This window comes from Mustela lutreola, chromosome 11, assembly GCF_030435805.1.
Source record: "Mustela lutreola isolate mMusLut2 chromosome 11, mMusLut2.pri, whole genome shotgun sequence".
Lineage (NCBI taxonomy): Eukaryota > Metazoa > Chordata > Mammalia > Carnivora > Mustelidae > Mustela > Mustela lutreola.
In genome coordinates, this window is record NC_081300.1 from 97888674 (window position 1) to 97913209 (window position 24536).

The 24536-nt window shown below is 54.1% G+C and overlaps 1 protein-coding gene across 3 annotated transcripts in view; it reads left to right on the top strand.

Annotated features, from left to right (window-relative positions):
- The window catches only part of AACS (acetoacetyl-CoA synthetase), a 79504-nt gene that overhangs the window by 49422 nt on the left and 5546 nt on the right, over positions 1 to 24536 (top strand). For 2 of the 3 annotated variants that reach the window (XM_059139289.1, XM_059139290.1), the window contains one exon: positions 1257 to 2461. The exons of the other annotated variant lie outside the window; for it this stretch is intronic. In XM_059139289.1, coding sequence (XP_058995272.1) covers positions 1257 to 1394 — 138 coding nt within the window. In that variant the 3' untranslated portion in view covers positions 1395 to 2461. Of the gene's footprint in view, positions 1 to 1256; positions 2462 to 24536 lie in introns of those variants that run through there. 3 annotated transcript variants of the gene reach the window in all.

Genomic DNA, 24536 nt, shown 5'->3' on the forward strand with positions numbered 1-24536 from the left:
TGTGTTTCCAGAGCCTCCTGATCTGAACTGATGGATTGGGTAGGCCCTGTGTGTCACGTGCTGTGGTGAGGGTGACCCGGCCAAGAAGACTGGGGGGCACTTGGGGCATTGTGAGGCTGGCAGGCCCCAGGCAGGCATGACCGCCCCAACTGGTCACATCTTTTCCCCACTCACAGTTGAGACGCCTGTCCCATACCGACGGGAGGCAGCATGGTGTGTGCGCCCCAGGGAGGCCCGAGCCATAGCCCCAGGGGTGGGGGGTGGGGGGGGTCCTCTGCCTCCCGCCACCCTCTTCACGGGGGGGAGGCGGTAGTGGGATTGCATCTGAATCACGGCCTTCTTTCTTTTGTCAACCAGTGGAAGATATAAATTATTAGCTCCCCTGAGCCATTCTTGGGGCTTTTGTGTAAAGCTTCCAAGCCCATACAGCATGTGAGACTCTCGCGTTCCTGGCCGAGAGGGGCTGACACCCCAGTGACAGGCAGTCCCTGGGAAGCTAGCGCTTAGGTCCTTAATTAGTTCACACGTCGCCTGAGTTTCTCAAATGAATTTTAATTACATCTCAGGTTGAAAAAAAAAATCATGCCCGTGGAGGAGAGAACAGGGCACTGCCGCTCTGCTAAAGGGCTCTGTCCTTGAGTCCTCTGGCCCCTGGACACCTGCACTGCCTCCAGAGGCCCGCAGGGAGTGAAGGCGGCACATGCGGGCCACAGGTTTTAGGGGGAGCTTTGCACACTTGGAAGGAGCCTGACTGCCCCATCCCACCCTGACGAATGGTTCTGAGGACAGATTTGGGGAGAGCTTGGTGAAGCTTGTGGACGAAGCTCACTGGCCATGTGATTGTGACGAGGTGGTGGGAAGCCAGCCCACTGCCGACGTGCTGGTGATGGCCTGATTTTATGGTGCAGAGAAGGCTAGTGAAGTCAGTGGCGCTGACAAAAAAGAGCCAGTCTGACAGTGAGGCCCTTGCTGGAGCTGTCCGTGTGTGAGCCCCGTGAGCCCCCTTGCAGGGAGAGGCGCTGGGGCCCCCGTCTCCCTCGAGGAGGCCAGTGGGGCCTCCGGAATCAGCCCACAGTCCCCAGACGTGGTGGCCCGCGTGCTCACTGCGGTGGAAGGCCCCCTCCGCGGGCACAGTGCGGGGTGGGCTCCAGGGGGGATCGTGTTCCGCCCGCGGTCTGGACTGCCCGGCCCCGAGGGCCCCGGGCTCTTCGCCACTCGAGGCCCAGCTCCCTCCTTGTTTCCTCCGCCCTGTGCAGTACACCCTCAACGGCAAGAAAGTGGAAGTGGCCGTGAAGCAGATCATCGCTGGAAAAAACGTGGAGCACCGAGGGGCCTTCTCGAACCCCGAGGCCCTAGATTTGTACCGGGACATCCCCGAGCTGCAGGACTTCTGAGTCGGCCCGGCTTGCTCGGCACCTGCCACGTGCGTCTGTGCTCTGACTTTCGTGGGGTCGAGACATTACTTTGGGAAGGCAAGTGTCTGCGGGCTGGGGGAAGCGTTGTGTCCGGGCCGCAGTCGCGTCTGGTGGCTTCCCGACCTCTTCCTGAACTGTGTGCTGACTTTCAGAGGCCAAAAAGGAGCATTTGGTTGTGTGTGTGGTGAGGCTTGGAGAGTGTGTGTCTTTGCACAAGTGTTCTTGCACGCACCATGCCTCGAGGAGCCGGGGTTGGCCTGTGCGTGGACCGTTGTGGCTGACAGCTATGGTCAAGGCCACGGCCACGCTCCCCTCTCTGGCAGCGGCGCCCCTCTGAGGAGCCATCTTGCCTTCAGCCTCGTGCCTGTAGTCCTCTTTATGTCTTCAGGTGTAAATCTGTGTCTCCTTCTTACGTGGGTCTCCTGGCTCTGGCCGTCGTCCCTTGGGGCCTGGCTGTCCGCTGTGACAGTGGCCCAGCGCTCCTGCAGGTCCTGGTGCAGCTACCTGTCGTGCCCGCCCGATCGCACCGCCGGCCAGCAGAGGCTCCCGCGGGACCACACGTGGCTTTTGTGCTTCAACGGGGTTTCCTTATTTCATGGACTTCGAGTGGTTTAAAAATATTGTAACGTTTATTATCCGGTGTGTGTAGGTGTTAGACAACTGGACGTCCGCCCTGTGGGGTGGCCTCACTCTCGGGGCGCCGGCAGGCCATCAGGGCGGCGGGCACGGGTCCTCCCGAGTCGCAGCTGCCTGGCCTCAGGGGACACAGCCTGGCTGCTCCTCCCTCCGGGGGCTCTCGGGACCTCGCGTGGAAGCGGTGTTCCCAGCAGCTGTAAATCGAGTCACGGGTTCATTCGCTGGGCGGTTCGTATGTGTTCTCAGTTCAGCACGTTAATGAGTTCCTGTAATCCTGATGTTTGTTTTTGTATTTTTAAAAACAGCACAATGAAAACCTATTTTGAATCCCTTTTCTTCTGGATTATAAAAACACAGGGGGAAGGCGCTAGGGGGAATTTATGCAATAAACGTCTCTCTGTATATACGTATCTGTGCAGACACCTGTGCGTGTGCGGCGTGCTGGAGTTTCCTCTGGACCGGTGACTGGATCCGCGTCCGAAGGTGCTTGTGTTGTGGGGGCCGTGCCCCGGGGGGATGTTTGGCTACAGGGGTGGGGCATTCCCGGGCCCTGGGCATTTAGCAACGGTTCCCAGTGACTGAGAGGCCAGCTCCCCAGAGAGAGGCCCATCCTTGCCCTGCGCTCCCTCATGGTTCCAAGCAGCCGGGTACCCGGATAGCAACCCATGTCATTGTAAGAGCCATGCGTCCCTGGGAGAGTGTTGCAGAATCCAGGCTTTGCCCGGGAAGAAGGGCTGCTTTTTCTCCCTTCTGGCGGATGGTGGAGGCAAGCATGTGTCCGGGGCCTGGGTGGTAGTTGCACTACACTGTCCTCTGTCTGTAGCTGCCCCGCCTCTCACCTCCCGTTGTGTTCCCGGCAGGAAGCTGGAGGAAGTGACAGGTGGTCTGGGTGAGGGGCAGAAAGGCCCCCCCTCAGCTCAGGTCATGATCTTGGGGTCCTGGGATTGAGCCCCGCATCGGGCTCTCTGCTCAGCGGGGAGCCTGCTTCCTCCTCTCTCTCTGCCTGCCTCTCTGCCTACTTGTGATCTCTCTCTCTCTCTCTTTGTGTCAAATAAATAACTCTTTTAAAAAAATAGAAAGAACGAAAGAGAGAAAGGCCCCCCTCTCTGATCTGCCCCCTTGTCATCAGCCAAACAGTGGCTCTTCTGGAAACCCCACCCTGTGCGGCTCTGCTGGTACCTAAGTGACCAGAAGTGGGCCACACGGCCACCCCCAGCGGCAAGGGCATCCGGACATCTGAACGTTTTTAAACAGGACCTGTCACCTTTTTCATATTTGTTTTTTGTTGCTGTAACAAATTACCATGAACTCAGTGGCTTAAAACACAAATTTATTACGGTGGCTGGAAGCCTGACGCAGGTCTCGCCGAGCTATAGTCAAGGTGCACCGGCTGTGCTCCTCCCAGAGGCCCCGGAGGAGAGTGCCTCCCTTGCCTTTTCCATCTTCCGGAGGCGCCCTCCCCCGTGGCTGCTGGCTCCGGCCTCCACCCCCAGAGCTGCAGGGCCTCCGGCCTCCCGCTTGCACACAGAAGCCCTCTGTGATCACGTCGGCCCGCTCCGGTAATCCGGGATCCTTGCCCTATCTTCACATCTGTTGATTCGCACACTCACTTACCTATGCCGCCTTAAATCTCCTGGCCGCAGAACTCCACCTCTTCCCGGGGCGTGTTGGGGGCTCTACTCTGCCTCCCGCGCTTTGCAGACACCGTGGGGTCCTGCCGGTGAGGAGGACGGGAGAGCCGCCATCAGAAGCTGTGAGCTCTGTGCTGGAGCCGCTGGGTGGTTGGGACCCCTGGCTGTTGACTGACCCTGGGCTCAGCTTGTCCCCCTACTGTGGGCCTGGCTGTTAGCCTCCCTCCCGGGACTCGGGCTCCACCCCACTGGGGGCTCGGAGCCCACATCAGACTGTTCCAGAGGTGTTGTTAAGACTTAACTGCTGTGCCTTTTGAGTTGCAGCAAGACCCCCCCCCCCCCCGGGGCTGGCCAAGCCCACACTTCCGTGTTAATACGCTGCGCTGGACAGCTTCATTAATGAGAGACAGATGGTCTGAGCGACTGCCATCGAACCCCGTGGTGCTGGCTCTCCCACGATGTGCCTTGGCCCCGGCGTTGCCCTGAAAGCACCTGCTGATCAGTGGCTTTCCCTTTGTGATGCCTGCAGGTTGTACCCCCCGGTCTCCTTCCCAGCCTCCTCCCGGTTCCCCAGCACACCTGCCCCCGACCTCGCCAGCAGCACGGGGACCTGCAGTGCCGCCTGGCTAGGGGCTGCCTGGCCAGGGGGCTCCCTCCTCCTGGTCTGTCTTCCCACCTCTAAGAACTTTCTCAGGGGTGGGGGAGGGACCTTGCCCACCCTCGCCTCCTCACCTGTGCAGAGAATCCTAGGGACCTTAGAGCACTCACTCCCCCAACACCTCCTGTGCCGTGCTCCTCTGCACTGGCTTCGGAACGACCCCTCTTGCTATGGGCATGTGCCTGCTGGCCCCCGCTTCATTCCCAGCCCCGGAGGACCCCAGATCTGCTCTCTCATTGGGATCCCCAGTCCCTAGCAAGCCCCTAGCAAATGGCCTGAGGCCACCAAGGCTCAGGAAGGGTGTCTCCTTGACCTTTTAACCCACCACCACCATGTTTGTGGACAGGAGAGACCCTCCCCTTGGGCTTCAGGTGCTCAGGGCAAGGTCTTGTGGGAATGAATTCCCTTTGAGGGCCCAGCCATGTCCCCAACTCTGGACTTGAGCCTTCAAAGGGAAAGCCACACGCAGATTTGCGGGGATAAGTGGTAGCGATTTGGCTCAACTGGTAAGAGGTTTTTCCCTGCAACAGCTTGAAGGTGAATGGGTGGCCTAAAGGGTAGGTGGCTTGCCTTTGCAAAGTCGCCCACGTGACCCGCGCTTCTAACACCCGGTTGCCCCACCATCCCCTACATGGCGGCCTGGTCCTGTGACCCATGCCAGTGACATTCACACTGCAGCCCCTCCCTTCCGCTTCCTGCCCATCCGCCCCGACCTGTCCCACAGCTGCACTCAGTGGCAGGAGGCTGGGCAATGTGCCCGCTGGCTGGATCACACCCAACCTGTAGCTGGAGTGTCGGCCCCAGGGAGAAGACATGTGTCTGTGTGAAGGCAATGCTTCCTTGTCTTTGTGCCTCTGCATTTTGAAGGTAAATTGTAAGGTTTATGAGGCAAACTTGTGGGCTTTTATAACATTTTGGCCATGTGTCTATGCACACATGTGTGTGTATATGTTTGTGCCTATGCAAACGTCTGCATGTGTATGTTTGTGTGTGAACCTGTGTGTGTGTATGGCTATGTATATGTGCATGTGCTGACATTACACACAGCTCGTCCGAACCCAGAAGAGCAGGGTGGTGAACACATCGGGTGTGCGTGTTTTCTGTCAGGGTGAGGGACCCGAACCGGGCACCCACTCACACGTGGCACACATGGGCCAGCGGAGAGACTCCCCCATCTCACGTTTGCCTGGCCCGACTCTGGCTGCTCATGGATCCGCCATCTCAGCCTGTCCCCCCGAGCCGTTGCCTGGGTGGGGATGCCTTTCCGTGTCCCAGTCAAGAGGCTTTTCCTGGGCGTCTGCAGGGCTGGGGACTGGGCAATAACTGCCTCTTCCAGCGACATACCCTGTTTGTCACTGGGGCCAGTGGTCACCAAACGTGGTGAGTCCCTTGCTCAAGGGAGTGGGTGCTTCAGGCAGGAAGACAGGTGGTCAGCAAGGAGAGGTGAGGAGGCCTGACCAGACACCACGGCCAAGGCCTCTCCAAGGAGATGGTGCTGAAGGCCGGCCTCCGAGGGGAGCTGCCCGTGAGAAGGTGGGAGGTCAGCCCGTGGGCAGAGCAGAGCGAGCCTCCGCCGTGGTCCCAAGAAGTGCATGGACTGACCCAGAGGATCCAAGGAGACGTGGCTTGGAGAAAGGGTACAGAGCCGAGCGGGAGAGGGGCCGCGTGGTGGGAACTAGAGTGTGGACTGTGTTCTGAGGGGCACCAGGAAGCCACAGGAGTTGGAGCCCAGCAGTGACATCGGGGTATGCCCATGTAGAGGGGGTGGCCGGGCGGAGCAAGGATCTGGACCAGGAGCTGGCTGGGTCCAGCGGGGTCCAGCTCTCGCCCATGTCCTCCTCTGTTCTCTCGCTGCAGTCCCAGCATCCCTTGTGCGAGAATTCGAGAACCACTGTGGTTCATCAGGCACATAGGTGTTGAACACGCAGCAGAACACGCAGCGGAAGCCTGTTATACTGGGCTAGAAGCCCAAACTGGCTTTGACGAGCTGTGGTTCTGTCCCTCCAGGCCACGGTTGCCTTTTCTGTCAGTTCGGAAAGCCTGCTACTATTCTGTCCCCGTGTCCTCAAGACTGTCATAAGCAAATAAGTGAAGGCCTATTAAGATGATGTTTAAACTACGTTACGAGCCAAGCCCTGGCTCGGCTGTCGTGGTCGATCACGTCGGAGCGCAGCCTTGACCGTCCTAGCAGGAAGCGGATGGTCTCATCATTTCATTAGATGACTTCCAGGGGAGAAACAGTTGTTCATCAACTCATTATGTGCTGGAACGGTTTGCAAACCTCTTCATCTTGCTGGGGCTGCCCTCCCTGTTCTTCTGGCTCCTGCCTTCTTTCCTGGCCTCAAATAGCTAAGGCACAAGTCAGGGTGGTTTTAGGGGAGTGAAAAGAGGTGGTTGTCGAGTGGCCCCGCATGGCTTGGACCTAGTTTTCATGTTGCAGGCTCTGAGTTTATCATTCTCGCATTCCCACTTATCACTTACCTGTTTATGGCACGGTCCCATTCTTTGTGGGGCCCATTTCCTTTTTTCAGTCACGACTCGGGATTTTCTTGGCTACAAGGAACAGAAACCCCATCCCAAACTGGCTCAAGCAAGTAGAAGGATTATTGGCACACAGGTTTAAAAACTCCAGTGCCAAGATGAGCTTCAGGTGTGGCTGGATCTAGGGGCTCTAATGGCATCAGGGTTCCCTGTCTCCATGGGTCAGCTTACCTTCCTCTGTGTTGACTGCTTTCTCAGATGGCTTCTCCTCTTGCTCTGCTAACCTGGATACCTCCTACTCCAGGATCTTGTCCTCCCAGTGCTGAGAGGGGAGAAGGATTTTCCTTCTGGTCCTTCCAACCTGAGTTCCAGTGTTGAAGATCACTGGGCCATTTGGATCACACTTGGCTAAGCATGTGCTGATTGGCCAGGCCTGGGTCCCATGACGCCCACTGGAAACGAGCCATACTCAGTTACAGGGCCTTGGGCAGGGGTCCCAGAGCCGCATGGGGCTTTCCTTTCAGGAGTAGGGGGCAGCCAGCCTCTCTGTTTCTTCCCACCCTTTCACAGGGGCTGGCCCTTTTCCTGTCCCTTGTTTGCTCCTTCTTTCTCTAGGAGAGAACCTGTCTGACCTCCTCTGTCTCTCTCTGTTCCCCCTTCCATCCCCAGCAGGACAGGTTGCCTGGAAAACCAGCAGGGGCCTGGTGCCTGTGAGAACGGATTTCTAGATTAAGAAAATTGGGTGGGGGAGGGGGCGGGGGGGTGGGAAGTGCTGTGTTTCTCCGTTACACAAACTCTGGAAACTAAAGCTCTGCATTCTCACGTCTGGCTTTCAAAAGTCTGGAATAATGTTCAGCTGCTCCCCATCCCCCCACCCGAGCCCCCTGCAACCCCTGTGCTGGGCCAGGACTGGCCGGCTGGAGGGGCTGTGTGGGCAGGAGGGCTCAGCCCTCCTCGGGGGCCCCTGCGTCTGCTCCCCCTTGCCCTCCCTCCCTCCCCCATTGACTCCTCACCCACCCCTTCCCACCAGCCATTCAGAGATGGGCTCACATCCTTTTTCCCTGGGAAGCCTGTCCTGCTGTACCAGTATGGACTGACTCATTCCCCTCTGCGGTAGACGTGCCCTACAGGGGCCCCACAGTTCCTGCCCTTAGCACCTGTACTTTTGCGTTACCTCCTATTGGATGGGGCAGGACCTGTGACCTGTTTACCCACTAACAGAAGATAGCAAAAGTGAAGATTTTTTGCAGATGCAGTTAAGGTCCCTCATCAGTTGACTTTGCATTAATCAAAAGGAAGACGAGAGTTGGGTGGGTCTGACCCAATCAGGTGAGTGTTTATAAGAGGCTCTGAGTCTTATCTGATGTCAGAGACTTCAAGTAGCAGAGACTTCTGACTTTGAAGAAGCAAGCTACCATGACTTCTGCAGCCACAAAGAAATGAATTCTGCCTTAAACCTGGGGAAGCTTGGAAGGGGATCCTTCTTGAGTTGGGTCTCCAGATGAGAATACAGTCTGACCACGCTAAGCTGAGAACGAGCTAAGCCATGCCTGGACTCCTGGTCAACAGGAACGATGAAGTCATACATGAGTGCTGCTTTAAGCTACTCTGTTTGTGATAATTCATTATGCAGCGACAGAAAGTGAGTCTACCTTCTCAGTGGTCCAGGGCTCTGCAGATGGGATCACACTGCACTTAGCACCTTTCCGTGTATGAGTGCTCTCTCTTCGGCCTCACTCAGGTCCTTGAGGACGGGGATCCTCTCCCTTTACCTCTTCCTTGTCTGCCCTGCTTGGCGCCAACCACTGGTAAGGCTTCATTTCAGTTGGGACTGGCTCTGTGACGGGAAGCCATCTCTTATCAGTGGCTTCAGGCTCAGTGGGATCCAGGAGCTGGGACAGTGGGATCATGATTCAGTATCTCTCATGGAATCTCTAAGCCCCTTGAGTATTGTGGTTAAGGGCATGAACTCAGAAATTGGGTTGCCAGAGAAATTATAGGATGTTCAGGGATCCCTGGCTGGCTCGGTAGAGCATTCAGCTCTTGATCTTTGGGTCCTGAGTTTGAGCCCCATGTTGGGTATGGAACCTACTTAAAGTGAAAAATAAAATTCATTAAAAAAACATAGGATGTTCAGTTAAATTTGAATCTCAAACAGTGAATAGCTCTTCAGTGTAAGTATATCCCCAATATAAGTATATCCCAAATATAATGTGGGACATATTTACACCAAAAGTATTCATTGTTTATCAGAAATTCAAACTTAGCTGTCCTATAGTTTTGCTACATTTGGCAAGCCTACTCTCTACCCAAATACTTGGATCTGAAGTATGGTTCCTCTTCTGTCTGTGTGACCATAGGGAAGCTACTTAACCTAGCTGAGCCTCACTTTCCTCAGCTATAAAAGTGGGGATTAAAAAGATGAACTCTAACAGGGCTGTGGGGACGGTGGGGTGATCACACGGCCTATGTGTAAGGCCAGGCATCTGGCCGATGAGGTTAGAGGCATCTAACCTCTTAACATTACCTACAGTTAGAGTCTCTCCTCGTTCTGAGTAAGCCTGGCTTTTGGGGGGCCTAAGGCTCAGGGAGGGGTCTCCTGGGCCTGGCCAAGATCATGTGTCCATCTCAGAATCAACCACCATGACCAGGGGAATGGGAGGTTCTGAGTGGGCACACCCGGCTCATTTGCCCTCCCCTGCAGGGGGTGGGCGGGGCAGCCCACCTGGACACACCTGGAATGAGAGTGGGGAAGGGGAAGGTGGCTGTTGGGTTGTTGACGGTGGCGCTGGGGGTGTTGAGGATGGGTTCCCGAGGGTACGAGCTCCCCATCAGTATGGTGTCAGGGGGTCAGTGAGACCCCGGGACTTGGTGCAGGGAGGTGGGAGGGGGGAAGGAGCTGATGCTGAACTTTGAGTTTAGGGTCCTGCCTCCTCCACGTCACTAGCCCTACCTGGGGTGGTGACCCCGGATGCAGCGGGTGGCCCAAGTGCGTGCAGGAGGGCCTTGTTTCAGGCCGGGGAGGGAGCCCGAGCCCTGCCTGGATCTGGCCCGGAAGAGTTCCCAAACAGAACCTCAAGAAGAAAATTTGTTTTTCTGCTTGTGAACGCTCTCGTGTCATGAACACAAGTGAGAATTCTGCGCACAGACCGCAAACACAAGAATTGGGCTTTGAGGATCTGCCTGATTTCAACCCAGATGGGCCCCCCTTTGAGGAGAAGCAGCTCCCCCTGGGATAAATTGTCTTTTGAAAATTACCACATGTCCTCTAGGAAGAGCAGTGCCTCAGGGTTGTGGCAGGTCAAGAAAAGTGGTGGAACGTGTTTTGACGCTTCTTCTGGAGGGGAGGAGTGTGTCTGGGTCCCCTGTCCTTGAATCTGAGCAGGCTGGTGACGCTTGATCCTATGGTTTGATCCATGGGGTGGGACACGTGCTCTGTGGGTTATAGGCTTGGCCAGGGAAGCCCTGGAGCTCGACCTCGTTCTTTTGGGGGCTGCTCACTCTGGGGAAGCCCATCCCTGTGTAAGAAGTCTGGAGAAGGGGCGTCTGGGTGGCTCACTGGGTTAAAGCCTCTGCCTTCGGCTCAGGTCATGATCTCAGGGTTCTGGGATCGAGCCCCGCATCGGGCTCTCTGCTCAGCGGGGAGCCTGCTTCCCTCTCTCTCTGCCTGCCTCTCTGCCTACTTGTGATCTCTCTCTCTCTGTCAAATAAAAAAACAAAAATCTTAAAAAAAAACCCCAAAACTGGAGAAAATGGAAGCAGGATCTTCAGGGGACACCCGTGCTGGTCTGCTCCCTGCAGCATTATTCACAGTCGCCAAGATAGGGAGGGGACTGGAGTGTCCATCGGTGGTCTATACACGGGGATGGAGATCCTGCCTTCTGTGACAACGTGGATGGACCTTGAAGGCATCGTGCTAAGCGAGACAAGTCAGAGAAAGACAGACACCATATGCTCTCACTGACAGGTGGCATCTGAAAACGTGGAGGTCATGGAACCAGCGAGTAGAATGGTGTTTCCCGGGGCTGAGGGAGGGGGGGAATTGGGGAGATACTGTTTTAGGGCGCAGGCTTGCAGCGAGAAGAGGAATAGTTTCTGGAGACAATACATAGTCTGGTGAGTGAAGTCAGCAGTATGGTATTAAATCCTTCAAAGTGGCCAGAGGCTAGATCTCAAAGGTGCTCACTATAGAAAAGGAAAGATAATTATGTGATTGATAGGGAAGGTGGTGGTGACCCTGTTGCAGTATAAAAGTGGATCAAATCAACACGCCGTACATCTCTACTGTGCCCAGCGCTCTAGGTAAATTACACCTTGACTGAAAGAAAAAAGGCTGAAGCCTTGGAGGTCACCAAGCTGGGAAGCCACATGGGGGTGCTCTGGCCCAGAGTTCCAGCCGTCCCTGCCTGGGCCCCTGGTTCTGGAGTGCGGCCGTCTCTGACCCTCCATACCTGTCTTCCACCCACTGAGTATCACCGAGTGACCTCAGCTGACACCACACGGAACAGAAGAAAGACCCAGTTGAGCTCTGCCTGCATTTCGAACCATGGAAGCCTGGCAATGCAGTAAAATTATTTTTGTTCTGTGCTACTGAGTTTGGGGGTGGTTATGTGGCAGTAGCCATCAGAACAGGCTCCTTTACAGCAGGGCCAAACTGGCGGTGCAGATACTAGAAGAAGGCGGGGCGCAGCTCTGGGAAAGCTGGGGACGGTGGGTGTCTGCTCTGTGTCAAGGTGACAGCTGTGATTAGGAAGCTGGCTCCGAAGGTGATCTGGGGTCACGCTGGATCACAGTGGGTGTGTCTCTCAACCACCCAGGGCCTCAGTTTTCCCATCTATAGAATGGGGTTTCCGGGGACTGCAGACTTGACAACAGGGAGCAGAGGTCTAAAACTGCGGTTCAAATCTAGCCTGCCAATGTATGTCCCGAGACTCTCATGGCTTCATCATTTGGATTCAGCTTAGCAACTGGGAGATTTTGCAGCTTCTGCAATCGCTTGGTCATAACAGCTCCCGTGGCCCGACACCATTCTCAGGCCTGGCACGCGGGATTCCTCGGACCTTCGTGTCCTCATCGACCCTGGGCTGTGCCGGAGGCAATCCGGGGAGCAAGGAAGCCGCCTCAGTGGGGACCACAGTGGGAGAGGACCATGACCAAATGTTCCCTCCACCCCCTGCTGGGGCAAGACACACCCCCCTCCACCCCAGTTTAAGCCCCGGGGAGTGGGGGAGCCCCACGCAGGACTGACTGACGTCAATGTCCTGTCCTTAGGAGGCTGGGGTTCACGGGAGAAGTTCATCCTGGTTATGGAAAAATAAAGGCCATTTCTGCCAATCCACGCACATGGGCTGAGCCCTGGCAGAAGCCACCCATTGAGCAAACCCTCCCCGGAGCCCAGGCTGTTCAGAGCCCAGCAACTGATTGAATTCTCTGCAACTCCCCTTGTTTTCCTGTTTTCACAGAGTGGAGACTGAGGTGTACAGGTTAACTTGCCTGGGGTCCTAGAGCTAATAGAGGGTTGGGATAGAATTGGCCTTAGGCCCCAGGCAGGCCAGCTGCAGTGCCCTGACGCTGTCCATGGTGCTGCCTCGTCTCCCCCGGTAGTCCCTTTCCTGGCAGGATCTGGCAGAGCTGGGATGGTATCCTCTATGGCCCCATGTGGGTGGCCTGAGGCACCTGCAGACAGTCAGTGCTTCATGGATTGCTGCTCCTGTCCCAGCTGGAACGAGCTGATGCAGGTCACCCTGCCTCAGGCTTCCTGTGTCCCCGCAGTTTTCGTAATGACTGCCCGGGTCCCCTCTGCGTGCTGACAGCCGAGCCAGGTACCATTACTTGAAGGCCACACACTTGTTTCTGCCAGCCTGGGCTGTCCTGGTAGCCGAGGGCGGTGGCTCCCACCGGGGGGGTCTGTTGTACCGTCGTTCTATAACACTCAGGCCTCGGACCATAGGCCTCGGGGTCTGGAGCCATTTGTCTGTGCTCTAGGCTGGCTGGCGCTAATAATAGCTAACATCGCTGTGACACTGACCACGTGTCAGGCACTGTTCCAAGGGCACGCGCCTGATGGTGTCCAGGCCCAGGACATAGATATCATCATTATCCCCACTTTGCAGATGGGGAACAAGGCACCGGGTTCAAGGACCTCACCCAAGGTGGCACAGATGGGCAGGCTCTAGATGCTAGCCTTCACCTTCTGGACCCTTTCAGGAAGGGCTCGCAAAAGAACAGAGAGAATCCCCCTTTCGATAGGCCTCCTCCTGTGGTCCTCTTTGGGGGGAGGAGGGGCGTTCTCGAATGTCTAGGTTGATTAAAAAAAAAATCATCCCCCAGTGAAAAAGATCAATTGCCATGTACGGTTTCCAAGTCCCTTTGATGCTGTCACAAACCCTCTCATATGTTTGAGCCTCTAATTAGATTTGGAGGGGAATGAATTCATGTGTCATGAAATTTTAAAAGACAACGTTCCATGAATGGAATTTCCCATTATTCCAGCTTGATTGAAATTGTGGGTTTTTAAGAGGATGCTATTTATACTCTTAAAACAATGGAGCTTTCAAAAGGATTCAATTCCTAGGTCTTCATATGTGATTTCGAGGGAAGTGGAAATTTTCAAATTTTCATAATGAATGTGTTTTTGTGGCTTTCCTCCTTTTCTCTCTCTCTGTCTCTCATTCTCTCTCTCTGTTTTTTGCTAAAGAACCTGAGTCGCAGTGTCTCTCTCCCCTGATGGGAACCTCAGGTTCTTGCCAAAGTGTGTATCACATAATTGCTTTCGTGTTCAGGCCCGGCAAGAGCACGTTGTAAACGGCTGGGACGCAGATGTGACAATTCTATTAGCCTGGGTTCTTGCATGGTTGACCTTGCAAATTGAATTCGGGGAGGTCAGCCCTTCCATGTGGCTGCTGGATTTCACGTTCACAGTTTGGGGAGAGGCCTGGGAGGTGCAGGCTGAGATTTCTGGGCCTGGCCGTGGACAGCCAGGCAGCCACTCTGACTTGTCTCGTCCAGATGGGAGGCGGCAGCCCTGTGATCAGTGGGTTCCTGCTTGCTGTAGCATCGTTAGCCACTCTGTCAAGGAGACAATGTCATTTTTAATATGGCATCTTCAGACCTGAGGTTTATTTTTGGGTTAGGAGTCAGCCAGCCTTTCCAGAGAAAGAACCACAAAAAGATGAGGGCACGGGAACGTCTGGGTGGCTCAGTTGGTTAAGTGTCTGCCTTCAGCTCAGGTCCTGATCCTGGGGTGCCAGGATCAAATCCCATGTCAGGCTCCGTGGTCGATGGGGAGCCTCCTTCTCCCTCTGCCTGCCGCTCCCCTGTGCTTGTGCTCCCTCTCTCTCTGTCACTTGCTCTCTTTGACAAATAAAATCGTAAAAAAAAAGTTGAGGGCCCAGTTCCTGACCCTGGTTACTTGAGCTTATATACCTGTACCCAAAATTGAGCTCTGGTGAGGATGTGGGGAAATCAAGCCTTTTGCATCGGTGGTGGGAATATGAAATGGTGTAGCCATTGTAGGAATCGTTTGGCAAGGGGCGTCTGGGTGGCTCAGTTGGTTAAGTGTCTGCCTTTGGCTCAGGTCATGATCCTGGGGTCCTGGGATTGAGCCCCACATTGAGCTCCCTGCTGAGCGGGAGGTCTTCTCACCCCTCTGCCCGCCCTTCCCGCTTGTGCTCAAGCTCTCATTTACTCTCTCAAGTAAATAACATCTTAAAAAAGAGATAGTTATGCAGTTCCTCAAGGAGTTAAGGGTAGGGTTACTGTATGACCCAGCGACTCCAATCAGGGACTTAAACAGACGTTTGCACGATAGCGTTCTTCCCAGCGGCGCTCTTCACCACAGCCAGAGGTTGGAGAGAGCCCCCGTGTCCGCCGACAGATGACTGCAGAAATAAAATGGGGCCCCTCCACACAAGGGAGTATTCTTCAGCCAGAGAAGGGAACGATGTTGTGATCCATGCTACAACACGGACACACACTGAAAACGTGCTGAGTGAGAGAGGCCAGACTCCAGAGTCCAGACATGGTGCGATCCTCCTCCTACGAGGTAGCTTAAATGGGTGGACTTGGAAAACAGAGGTTATTCGGGGTCTGGGGTAGGGGGAGGGACATGGGGAATTAGTGTTTAAGGGGTGCTGAGTGTTTAATAGGATGACGGAAAGTTTTGGAGGGGTGGTGGCGATGGCCCCACAGCTGTGTGGATGTCCCATGGAACAGAGCACTTAGAAATGGCAAAAATGGCAAATTTTGTGTTCTGTGTATTTTACCGCCATAAACCATCATTGAGATGTACGCTTACGATTCGTGCACAGGGTCTGGGAGGAGGGGCGCCTGGTGGCTCCGTTGGTTGAGCACCTGACTCTTGGTTTCAACTCAGGTCGTGATCTCAGGGTTGTGGGGTCAAGCCCTGCATCAGGTTCCGTTCTCAGCATGAAGTCTGCTCGTCCCTCGGCCCATCCCTCCACGTGTGCACACTCATTCTCTTGCTTAAATAAATAAGTAAATAAATAAGTAAAATCTTAACCAAAAAAAAAAAAATAGGATTTGTGCACTGGGATGTGTGTATGCTGTAAACACTGATTTCCAGGTCCTACTCCTCCAGATTCTGATTTCATGGTCCGCAGAAAAGCCTGGACATCAATATTCCAAAAGAAACTTACCACGAGGAATCTGTGATCTGGAAAAAGGGCCTGGAAAGTCCTCCAGAATAAGATCGAACTGGGGAACCCAAGGGGAGGCCGCATGGTCTGCGAAGGCTAGTGTGTGCGGTCTAGGGCACAGTGTTTGCTGATGTAAGAACCGCACTCCTCCAGCTCCCGGTGCCCTGTCACAGGGTGGCTGCCCCATCCGACGGGTCCCGAGCCATCGTGATGGGCGGAGCCTCCGCCCTCCAGCCTGCGCTGGTGGTGGGTGAGGGAAAGAAACGCTGCTGGCTGCTGGCGTAAAGCCACCGACCCTGTGGGCTTATCTGTTTCGCAGCAGAACACAGTCTGCCGTGACTGCTAAGGGTCTCCCTCTCGGGCTTGTATGTGGGGAAGGGGAGGCCTTTTGGGGGCTGGGAGCTGCCTGGACGAAACCTGGGGCACAGAACTGCGTGTGGCCCACTGGAGACGCACAGAGCTGAGTCGGTCGGAAGAGTCTGAGTCTGAGAGGGAGGGACAGAGTGGAGGGACATCGATGCTTTGTGAAAGATTGTCGTGGAGGGGTTTTGTCAAGTTGACCTGTCCTTTAACTGATTTCACTACCGTGCCTTGACCCTTCCCTGCTACTGGGCAGCTGGGCCGCTGTGAATGCACATTACATCAGGGGTGGTTTGTGACAGCATAAGAGAGAGACGGAGAGAGCAGCGGGGAGAGAGAAGAGCCATTATATAGCTGTTGCTGTTTAAAAGTCTGGAACTGAGGGGCGCCTGGGTGGCTCCGTGGGTTAAGCCTCTGCCTTCGGCTCAGATCATCATCTCAGGGTCCTGGGATCGAGCCCCGCATTGGGCTTTCTGCTTGGCAGGGAGTCTGCTTCCCCACTGTCTGTCTGCCTGCCTCTCTGCCTACTTGTGATCTCTGTCTGTCAAATAAATAAAAATCTTAAAAAAAAAAAAAGAATGTATAAAAGTCTGGAACTGAGAGGCCAGGCGGCACAGACCAAAAAAATGGGGAAAAATGAGGGAAAAAAGCTTGAGGAAGAGCAGGGTTTCCCTGCTTCGCCCCCAGCAGACCGCAAGCTTCCTGGAACTGGAGGAGAAGCCAAGACAGAGACGACATTGATGGGTGTGAGTGAGGGGAGCCTGGCTCCCTGGGCTGAGTCCTCTGGCAGCCACGTCCCCAGATTCATTACTGGCTCTAGGGACAAGGGGGGGGGGGGGCTCTGGCTTCCTGAGGTAAGGCCTGGGTAGGTAGCACGGACACAGAGGTGGGAACGCTTTGGTGGCAAGCAACAGAATGTCCAAACAGAAGGGATTTACTGAGTAAAGGCATTTCGTGATCTCATGTGACCACCTAAGGCGGGGAGCAGTGTCAGGCCTCTGGGCACCACCGTTTCTTGCACTCCTCCTCATGGTCACAAAGTGGCTGCCACAGCTTCGGGATCCCATGTTCACACGTCTGTGTCAGTGGCCGGACGTGGCGGTGTGGGGCGGCCAGGGCAGCAAGAAGTCTCCCTGCGGCCCCCAGTGTGGGGAAATGTTTTCTCTGAAAGATGCCTTGCAGCCTTCCCCTCCGGTTCATGGAGCAGGGCTGTTTCTCACGGCTGCCTCAAGCTACCAAGGAGGCTGGGGAGCAGGCCCTAGAATTCTCCCTCTACCACCCATTCACTTCTTGTCTTGACATACTTTCCCACGACTCTGCGGTACTGAGTCCCCTGACACTTCCTTCTGTTTGGGTTCGGTTGTGAGTTTTTTGCAAACTTAGCACAAAAAAATACCCAGTATCCTTGACTCAAATTCCCCACATGTTGACATCTGCTGTTTTCCTTTTTCTGTGCCCTCGTATACACACGTACACACACGTACGTGTATTCCTTCCAAATTGTGTGAGCCTGTTACAGACACAATGTCCCTTTATCCCTAAATACTCCATTGTGTATTCCCGAAAAACAAAGGCATTCTCTTACATAACCACAGCACAGTGATCAAAATCAGGGAATTAGCATAGAAACAATGCGATCACCCAAGCTACCGACCTTTTTCGGATTTCATCAACTGTCCCGAACGAAAGCCTGGGTCACACCTCACGCAGTTGTCATGTTCCTAAGCCTGGGTTAGTCAGAAGCTTTGCCCGAAACTTCCATTGCTTTCCATGATACTGATCTTCTTTTTCTTCTTCTTCTTTTTTTAAAAGATTTATTTATTTGAGACAGAGAGCAACAAGGAGGGGTAGATGGGGAGGGAGAGAATGTCTAGCACACCGTGCTGAGCCTGGAGCCCATCCTGGGGCTCGATCTCACAACCCTGAGATCATGACCTGAGCCGAAATCAACAGCTGACACTCAGCGGACCGTGCCGCCCAGGCGCCTGAACTCGATCTTGCGAAGAGGACAGGCCCACGACTCTGCAGTACTGAGTCCCCTGACACTTCCTTCTGTTTGGGTTCGGTTGTGAGTTTTGGCAAGGACCGTGCGGCGGTGATGCCCAGCGCCCCTTGAAGCATTGTCTCTGGGGCCACGTGCTATCGGTCGGTCCCATTTCTGGCTGTCAGCTTTGATCGCGCCTGAGGCTGGGCCCGCCAGGTTCTCCACTAGGAAGTTACTTTGTCAGCATTGGCTTTTCCACCTCGAGAGTGGGAATGGGGGTCGGGGTGGCCAACCTATGAGATGACTATGGTCTTGCACGTCTTGAGTTTGTGCTCTGGCCCCTGGCAGTCATTGCTAATCTTGAATTGGGGAGGAAGGAGATCCTCAGAAAGAAGCAGACTCCATTCCTTTTTTTTTTTTTAAAGCTACAGTTTCTAAGCACCTACTATGTGCCAAGCACCTACTATGTGCCAGTCTCCTGGGCAGGACCACACAGAATATCCAGTCATGGATGGCATTGTCTACCCTCATTCACCTTCCTGCCCAAGGGGAGGGAAGAAACTAGTATTTTTTCCTATAGCTACTCTGTGCCACGCCTTGGGTCAGGCACTCACATCCACTGTCTCACCGAAATTAGCATCTCAGGTCTACGGGTCCGGCGCTGAGTAATGATTTGGGGGGAGCTGATTCATTTCGAACCAGAGAAACCATTCATAGCTTCTCCCATGTCTGAATCTGCCTCACCTCACTTGAGTACAGTTTTTTAAAAGCATCTGAAATATTTTCCATATCAAGTGTTTCAAGGACCTAATTATGAACTTCATTATAATTGTTCATTAGTTATATTTTGTTCAATTACTTTAACAAGTTGCCAAATGGAACACAAAGCCGGCAATTAGCATTATATAATTGTAACGAGACACTCAAATTGGGTTACAGCGCGCCGTCTTTGCTTGCATGTTTTTCCCTCAGAGGAAGACAGACTGACGGCGGCGTCCAGCTGTCTGTCTGCCCACCAGTTCCATCCAGACTGTCAGGGATGGGGGCAGCCTTTCCTTTTGTGCCAAGGTCAAGTTCAGAAAAACGGAAATGTTTAAGTATGGTGCTAAAAATATTCCAGGTGACGATTATTGTAGGATTATTGATGATGATGATGATTTTATTATAGATGATGAGTATCACTGTTTTAGGCACATTTGTATTCAGTAATTAATTTAACCTTCCTGTCAGGCCCCCGAGGTGAGCAGTGTCATTTCCCCAGGTTACAGATGAAGATAATCAAGGTGCAAGGTCCGGGTGGCTTGCCCAGGGTCATGCTGGGAGCTAGCCTCACACCCACACCCCTGGGGGCCCGCCTGGGGCCCTACTGTTGACCACTCCTTTTTGTTGATTATTGAGTCTCGCAGAAAATGGTGTATTTTTAAAAAAATGTTGATTACTCACTTTATCCAATAGGAGACCATCCATGAGGAAAAAATAAATGATACAGAATTTTAGCCACTGAATTGTGAATACCTGAGTGTACTTTAGAGGTAGGGATATGAGCGCTACCTTCTAAAATTTGTCCTAGAACCAGATCACATGCTGTGTCCCGTGGCTGTCCTTGACCCCGGCGCTGTGGTTGAGGGCCTAGACCGTGCTAACCATGTGAAGAGCTTTCAATGGGAGTCCATTAACTAAAAAATGTATTCACTTCTCAAAGAGGCTGGCTTGACGGAGAATGTTAAATTCTTTGGCAAGCGAGTGAAAACCCCAGATGCCTCTGGCTTTAAGAAAGGAGAGATCTGTTGGCTACTGTGAGTGGGAGGAAGTGTGGGTGTGGATTGCAGGCACGGCTGCATCCAGGGCCTCAGACGGTGTCCTCCATGCATCCCCTTCATTACACTGTGGGCACTGCTGCCCTCTGCATGCGAGTCACTGTCCTCTCCAGGCAGCAAGAGGCCCCTGCAATTCCAGGTGTCCCACCATGGCGGGGCCTCCCTTGGGGGCAGAATCCGCTGTCTCCTTCACGGTAAGGGGCACATCAACCGGCCACCTTTGGGTCTGCCTTTGTCTCTGAGCACACCCACTGGGGACCGGGAAGGTGGTGGGCCAGGGCGCAGTCCCCTCTAATCAGAGCCTGTGCAGGTGCTCCGTGTGGTCAGATCTGTGTGGGGTCTCGAAGCTTCTGCCCAGTTCTGCCTCCTCCCCTCCCATACCTTCTGCAGGGACCACCCCAATTAGTTTCTTGCTCTTTTAACTTCCTCTTTGCACCTGCTGCCCAACCACTTACCGTGTGCCCTGCATTCCTCTTCTGGGAGGCTGGCCTTCCCAGGGGCTCTCCCAAAGAGTCCCAGCAAAGTTCCTGGCCTCACTCCCAGGGCTTGATCCTGGGGGACCCTCCCTGTGAATCTGATTGCCCAGGCTTGGGTCATAGGGCCGCTCGTGGGCCTACAACTTGACTCAAGGAGAGAGTGTAGTCCCCCCCCCCCATCACCCCACCCAAAGGAAAGTCTGAGTCCTCTGCTCAGAAGAGAAGGGAAGCCGCTGTGGGTCAGGCCCAAACAGCCGACCCGCCTGGGAAGGCCATGCATTCAGAGGGCCTGGCCCTTAGCCAGGTTGCCCCACTTCATTCTGTCTTCTAGGACTCAGTGTCTGCCTCTAGGAAATGGGCATATGGAAAATGGACCCCGTTCTGTCTGTCTCCCCCCCTCTGTCCCTCTCCCTCCTACTGATCTCCACTCACAACTCTCCTAACAGCATCCATCTGGGCTCGTGCTGTTAGCAAGAGCTGCGTCCAGATGGCCGGACGGATTCGAGCTGATGGCTTGGTGTGCTAATGACACAGACCTAATTCTTAATAATGAGGAAAGGCAGTAAAACCCACCTCTGGACCAGACTGAGATACCTGATCCGACTGCGCGCTGTCTGTTGCGGTCCTGGCTGCTGTCTCCAGGACGAGTGCGATTATTCCAGAACCGGCGTTGGTCTGCAACCCTGCCCCCCCAGCCCGGTGAGGCCTCCGAGTTTGGACAGTTGGGGTTCTCCGAATCCAGCCCCGGTGAGTTGCAAAGACCAGAATCGCCCTCAAAGATCGAGTCACAAGGGAGTGAGCTATTGTAAGCACAGTGGCCGGAAGGAGTGGTTCACAATCGCTCGTGTGCATCAGAGTCAGGACCCCTGGGTGCGTCCGAGACCGACCGGGTCAGTTGCTCGAGCTGCAAGGACTTGACTGAAGTGATGCTGGGGAGCTCATAGTGCTGTGGAGAAGCTGGAAACATAGGATCCCCACTCGGGGCCCTGGGGGGTCTCGGTCGCTGAGCGTCTGCCTTCGGCTCAGGTCAGGGTCCCAGGGTCCTGGGATCGAGCCCCGCATTGGACTCCCTGCTCAGCGGGGAGCCTGCTTCTCCCTCTGCCCCTCCGCCCTGTGGTTTCCCGAAATCTCACTCCATCTTGGGGTACACCTGCCCGCTCCCCAGGACTGCCTCTTCAAAATGAAATCTGAGTGCCTTTACGCAGGCCTCACCAGTCGGCACCACTCCCTACTGCCCTGCCCTTGTCCTGTTCTGCTTATTTATGTTGCTTCGCTCCGTTCTGGTGGACGTCTGCACCTATGATCCCAGAGCCAAAGAGCCGGGGGTTTGGGAAGACAAAGCATGACTCTTGAAGGCTTTTGTATCTGCTTTCATGACATCCTCTCCTACCCGGAACGAAGCAGCCTGGGAACTCCCACCTGCTAGAGGGGGCGGGAAGGGGAAGAGGAGTACATGTACCATCCGGCCACCTACGGAAATAGGGGCCTCTCCTGGGGCCCAGATGCAGGACATCTCATGGGCACCGGGGGGTCCCTTCCTTCTTGCAGGTGATTCATTGGGCGTGAGTCTTTTACTGCCCTTCCGCGGGTGTGAAGTGATCACCAGGCCATACTGCAGCCGGCTTCTCATCTCTGTCCTTCCCAGGGACACTGGGATGGTTCACCTCTGTCAAAGGTCCTTGCAGCCCAGGGCAATCTGAGCACGGCCAGTCTGAGCACGGCTATGTCCTGCACCCCTTGTGGTGGATGGGCTCCTGCTGCCCTGGCCTGCTGCTCTGGGGTCCCGCTCATGTTTAAGACTGGGGCCACTGGGTCTTGGGTTTGTAAATGAATCACAACAGTTATCTCTTAGTTGAAAGCCATAAAATAGAGGTTTACAATGAAGGTTTGTTTTATTTGTTTGTTTGTTTTAGGTTTAATTTTAGGGATCCTCTTTTATATTATAGGTTCTTGTTTTTCCACATGTTGGACTGGGAATTCAGAAGTCCAGATTTTAGTTCTGAGTTTGTGGTGTTGCCACAAAGCTGTGTGAGGGTTGGAGAGTCACTTGACCTCTCTGAGCCTCAGAAGTTTCATCTGGCAAATGGGGAAATGGAATTCTGCCCCTCTAAATGCTCAGGGGGGTTGAGGTGATGAGATGAGACCATGACCGTGAAATTGCTTTGACAAAAGACAAAACTGTTCAGTTTTGTGAAGCTGTCTGTAACCATTAGAGCTGACATATTGGTAGGAAATGATTTTTGCTGGCAGGTAACAGGAAACTTCACTACTATGACTTGATAAACATTTACTTATATATATCAAGAATATAAATATATATATATGTATGTGTGTGTATATATGTATATACTAGAATATATTTTTCAGAAGTGGTTATCTTTGGGTGATGATAAAGCTGCTTAATGAAGTAAGGGCCAACAATCTCTGTGATTCTCTTGGTCTTCTCTTCATGGTCACAAGGTGGCTGCTGCAGCTCCAGCCATCACAGCAACATGAAGGCAGGAGTAAGATCTAGGACCTGATCAGGCTCCCCACTTCCATTTCCCGTAGGCACTCCCAGACTATCCCTAGACCTCTTCCATTCATCTCACTAGACACAAGTAGGTCTTCCAGGGGGCCTGGGAAAGTATTTAGTTTCCTCTTACACGGTGAGGGGGAAAGGGAGCCCGAAGCTGGGAATGGGTGTGGGTTAGATCGCTAGCAGTGTTTGGAATAGCTAGCAAGTTCTGAGTGGCACAAACAGAACTTGTTCTGGGACGGGGAAAACAACCACGGAAGGATTTTGATTTCCACCCGTGTGATTGCTGCTCCTGTCTGTCTGAGCCCTTTCCTGGGGCCTGGCTACATTTGAATAGCTAACATTTTACTTTGGAGGTGGAATTATATTAAAAATCAGATGCTCGTCATTATGCAAATGGCTGTCTCGCTATAGCTTAGGATTTTCGTCCTTTTATGAATTATTCCTTTTTCACTGCTTTTTCCTGCCTTCCTCTCTTGGAAGAAATAAAAACAGCCACTGACTGATCAGAGGAAGTTTCCAATCATTCCGTCAGCGGATGTTTACTGAGAGTCTCCCATGTCCCGCGAGCTGTTTTAGGCTCTGGGAGACAGCGGTGAAAGGCACAGTGTCTGCCGGACTGCACCTTACATTCTGGTGGGGGAGACAGGCATCAAGTAAATGAATAAGTGAGATCATTTTGTGAGTGATACATGCAAAGGAGAGACTAAGACGTGGTGGGTAAATAGACATGCAGGTGGGGAGGGCTCCCTTAGGAGGGGTGGTTGGCAAAGGTCTCTGAGGAGGTGATACTGCAGGAGAAACTGGAGAAGCCAGAGCACGTGCAAAGGCCCTGAGGTGGGAAGAAGCCTGGTGTGTTTGAGGAAGAGGAGGACCTGTGGGGATTACACCAGGAAAGAGAGAGCAGCAGGAGGCGAGGGTAGAGAGGGTGGGCGAGTCCCACAGGGCTTCGGGGTGGTCATTTGGCTAAAGCTTCTGCCTGATGGGAGTTGCCTGGTGGGAGATGCCAGCGTGGACCTCTCTGGCTGGGGGAAACGGGCCATTGAAAATCAGCCCAGCGTCCTCGTTCTGGGGCCCCATCTCTCAGGGGCGCTGCCGTCTGACATTATCTTAGTTGTGTGTTTTCTTACTCACTATCCATTTCCCTAATTCGAATATAAGCCCCATTCGGGAGAAGCCTTATCTGTCCTGCCCAGGGCTGTGTCTCCAGCACCTAACAGGGACCAGCACATAGTAGGTACTCAAAATAGCAAGTGAGCATCCCTTAGTTCTCTACTGATGCGTTATAAATCACCCCAAACTGAGCAGTTCCAAACAACACCCACTTACTTGCTCACAGCTGGGGTCAGGAGCCAGGCACAGGACGGCTGCGTTCTCAGCTTCCGGGCCCGCGGGCTGGGTCCTCATGTGGACCTTGGATCCTCTTCCAAGTCCGAGGGGTCGTGGAGGAGTTCAGTTCAGTGGCAGCAGGACCGGGTGAGATCCGTGTCCCTGGCTTACTCTGCTGGGGCTGCTCTTCCCACCCGGAGGCCACCCACGGCCCTTCTTGGTGGCCCCGCGCAGGTTCACAGCCAGCTGTGGCTTCACATAGCTCGTCCTGGGAACAGCCCCATTCTTTCACGGTGTACCATTTCACGTAACCTGCCCAGGACTAAAAATCCGCCGTCTTCACAGTCCTGGGATTGTACAGGGTGGGAGTCTTGAGCCATCTGAGAATTCTGCCTGCCAGAAGATGTGGGACGGAGTCGGCTCTCCCCTCCATCCCTCCTTCTTCCTCCCACAGAAGCCATTTCCCTGCCCCCTGCCCCTGCCGGCCCAGCACGTCTGCTTGCTGCTGGCAGCTGCAGGCTTTGCTTCCTGGTTGCTGGCAGCTATTGTCTTCTGGCCGTGGAGTTTTCAAAGT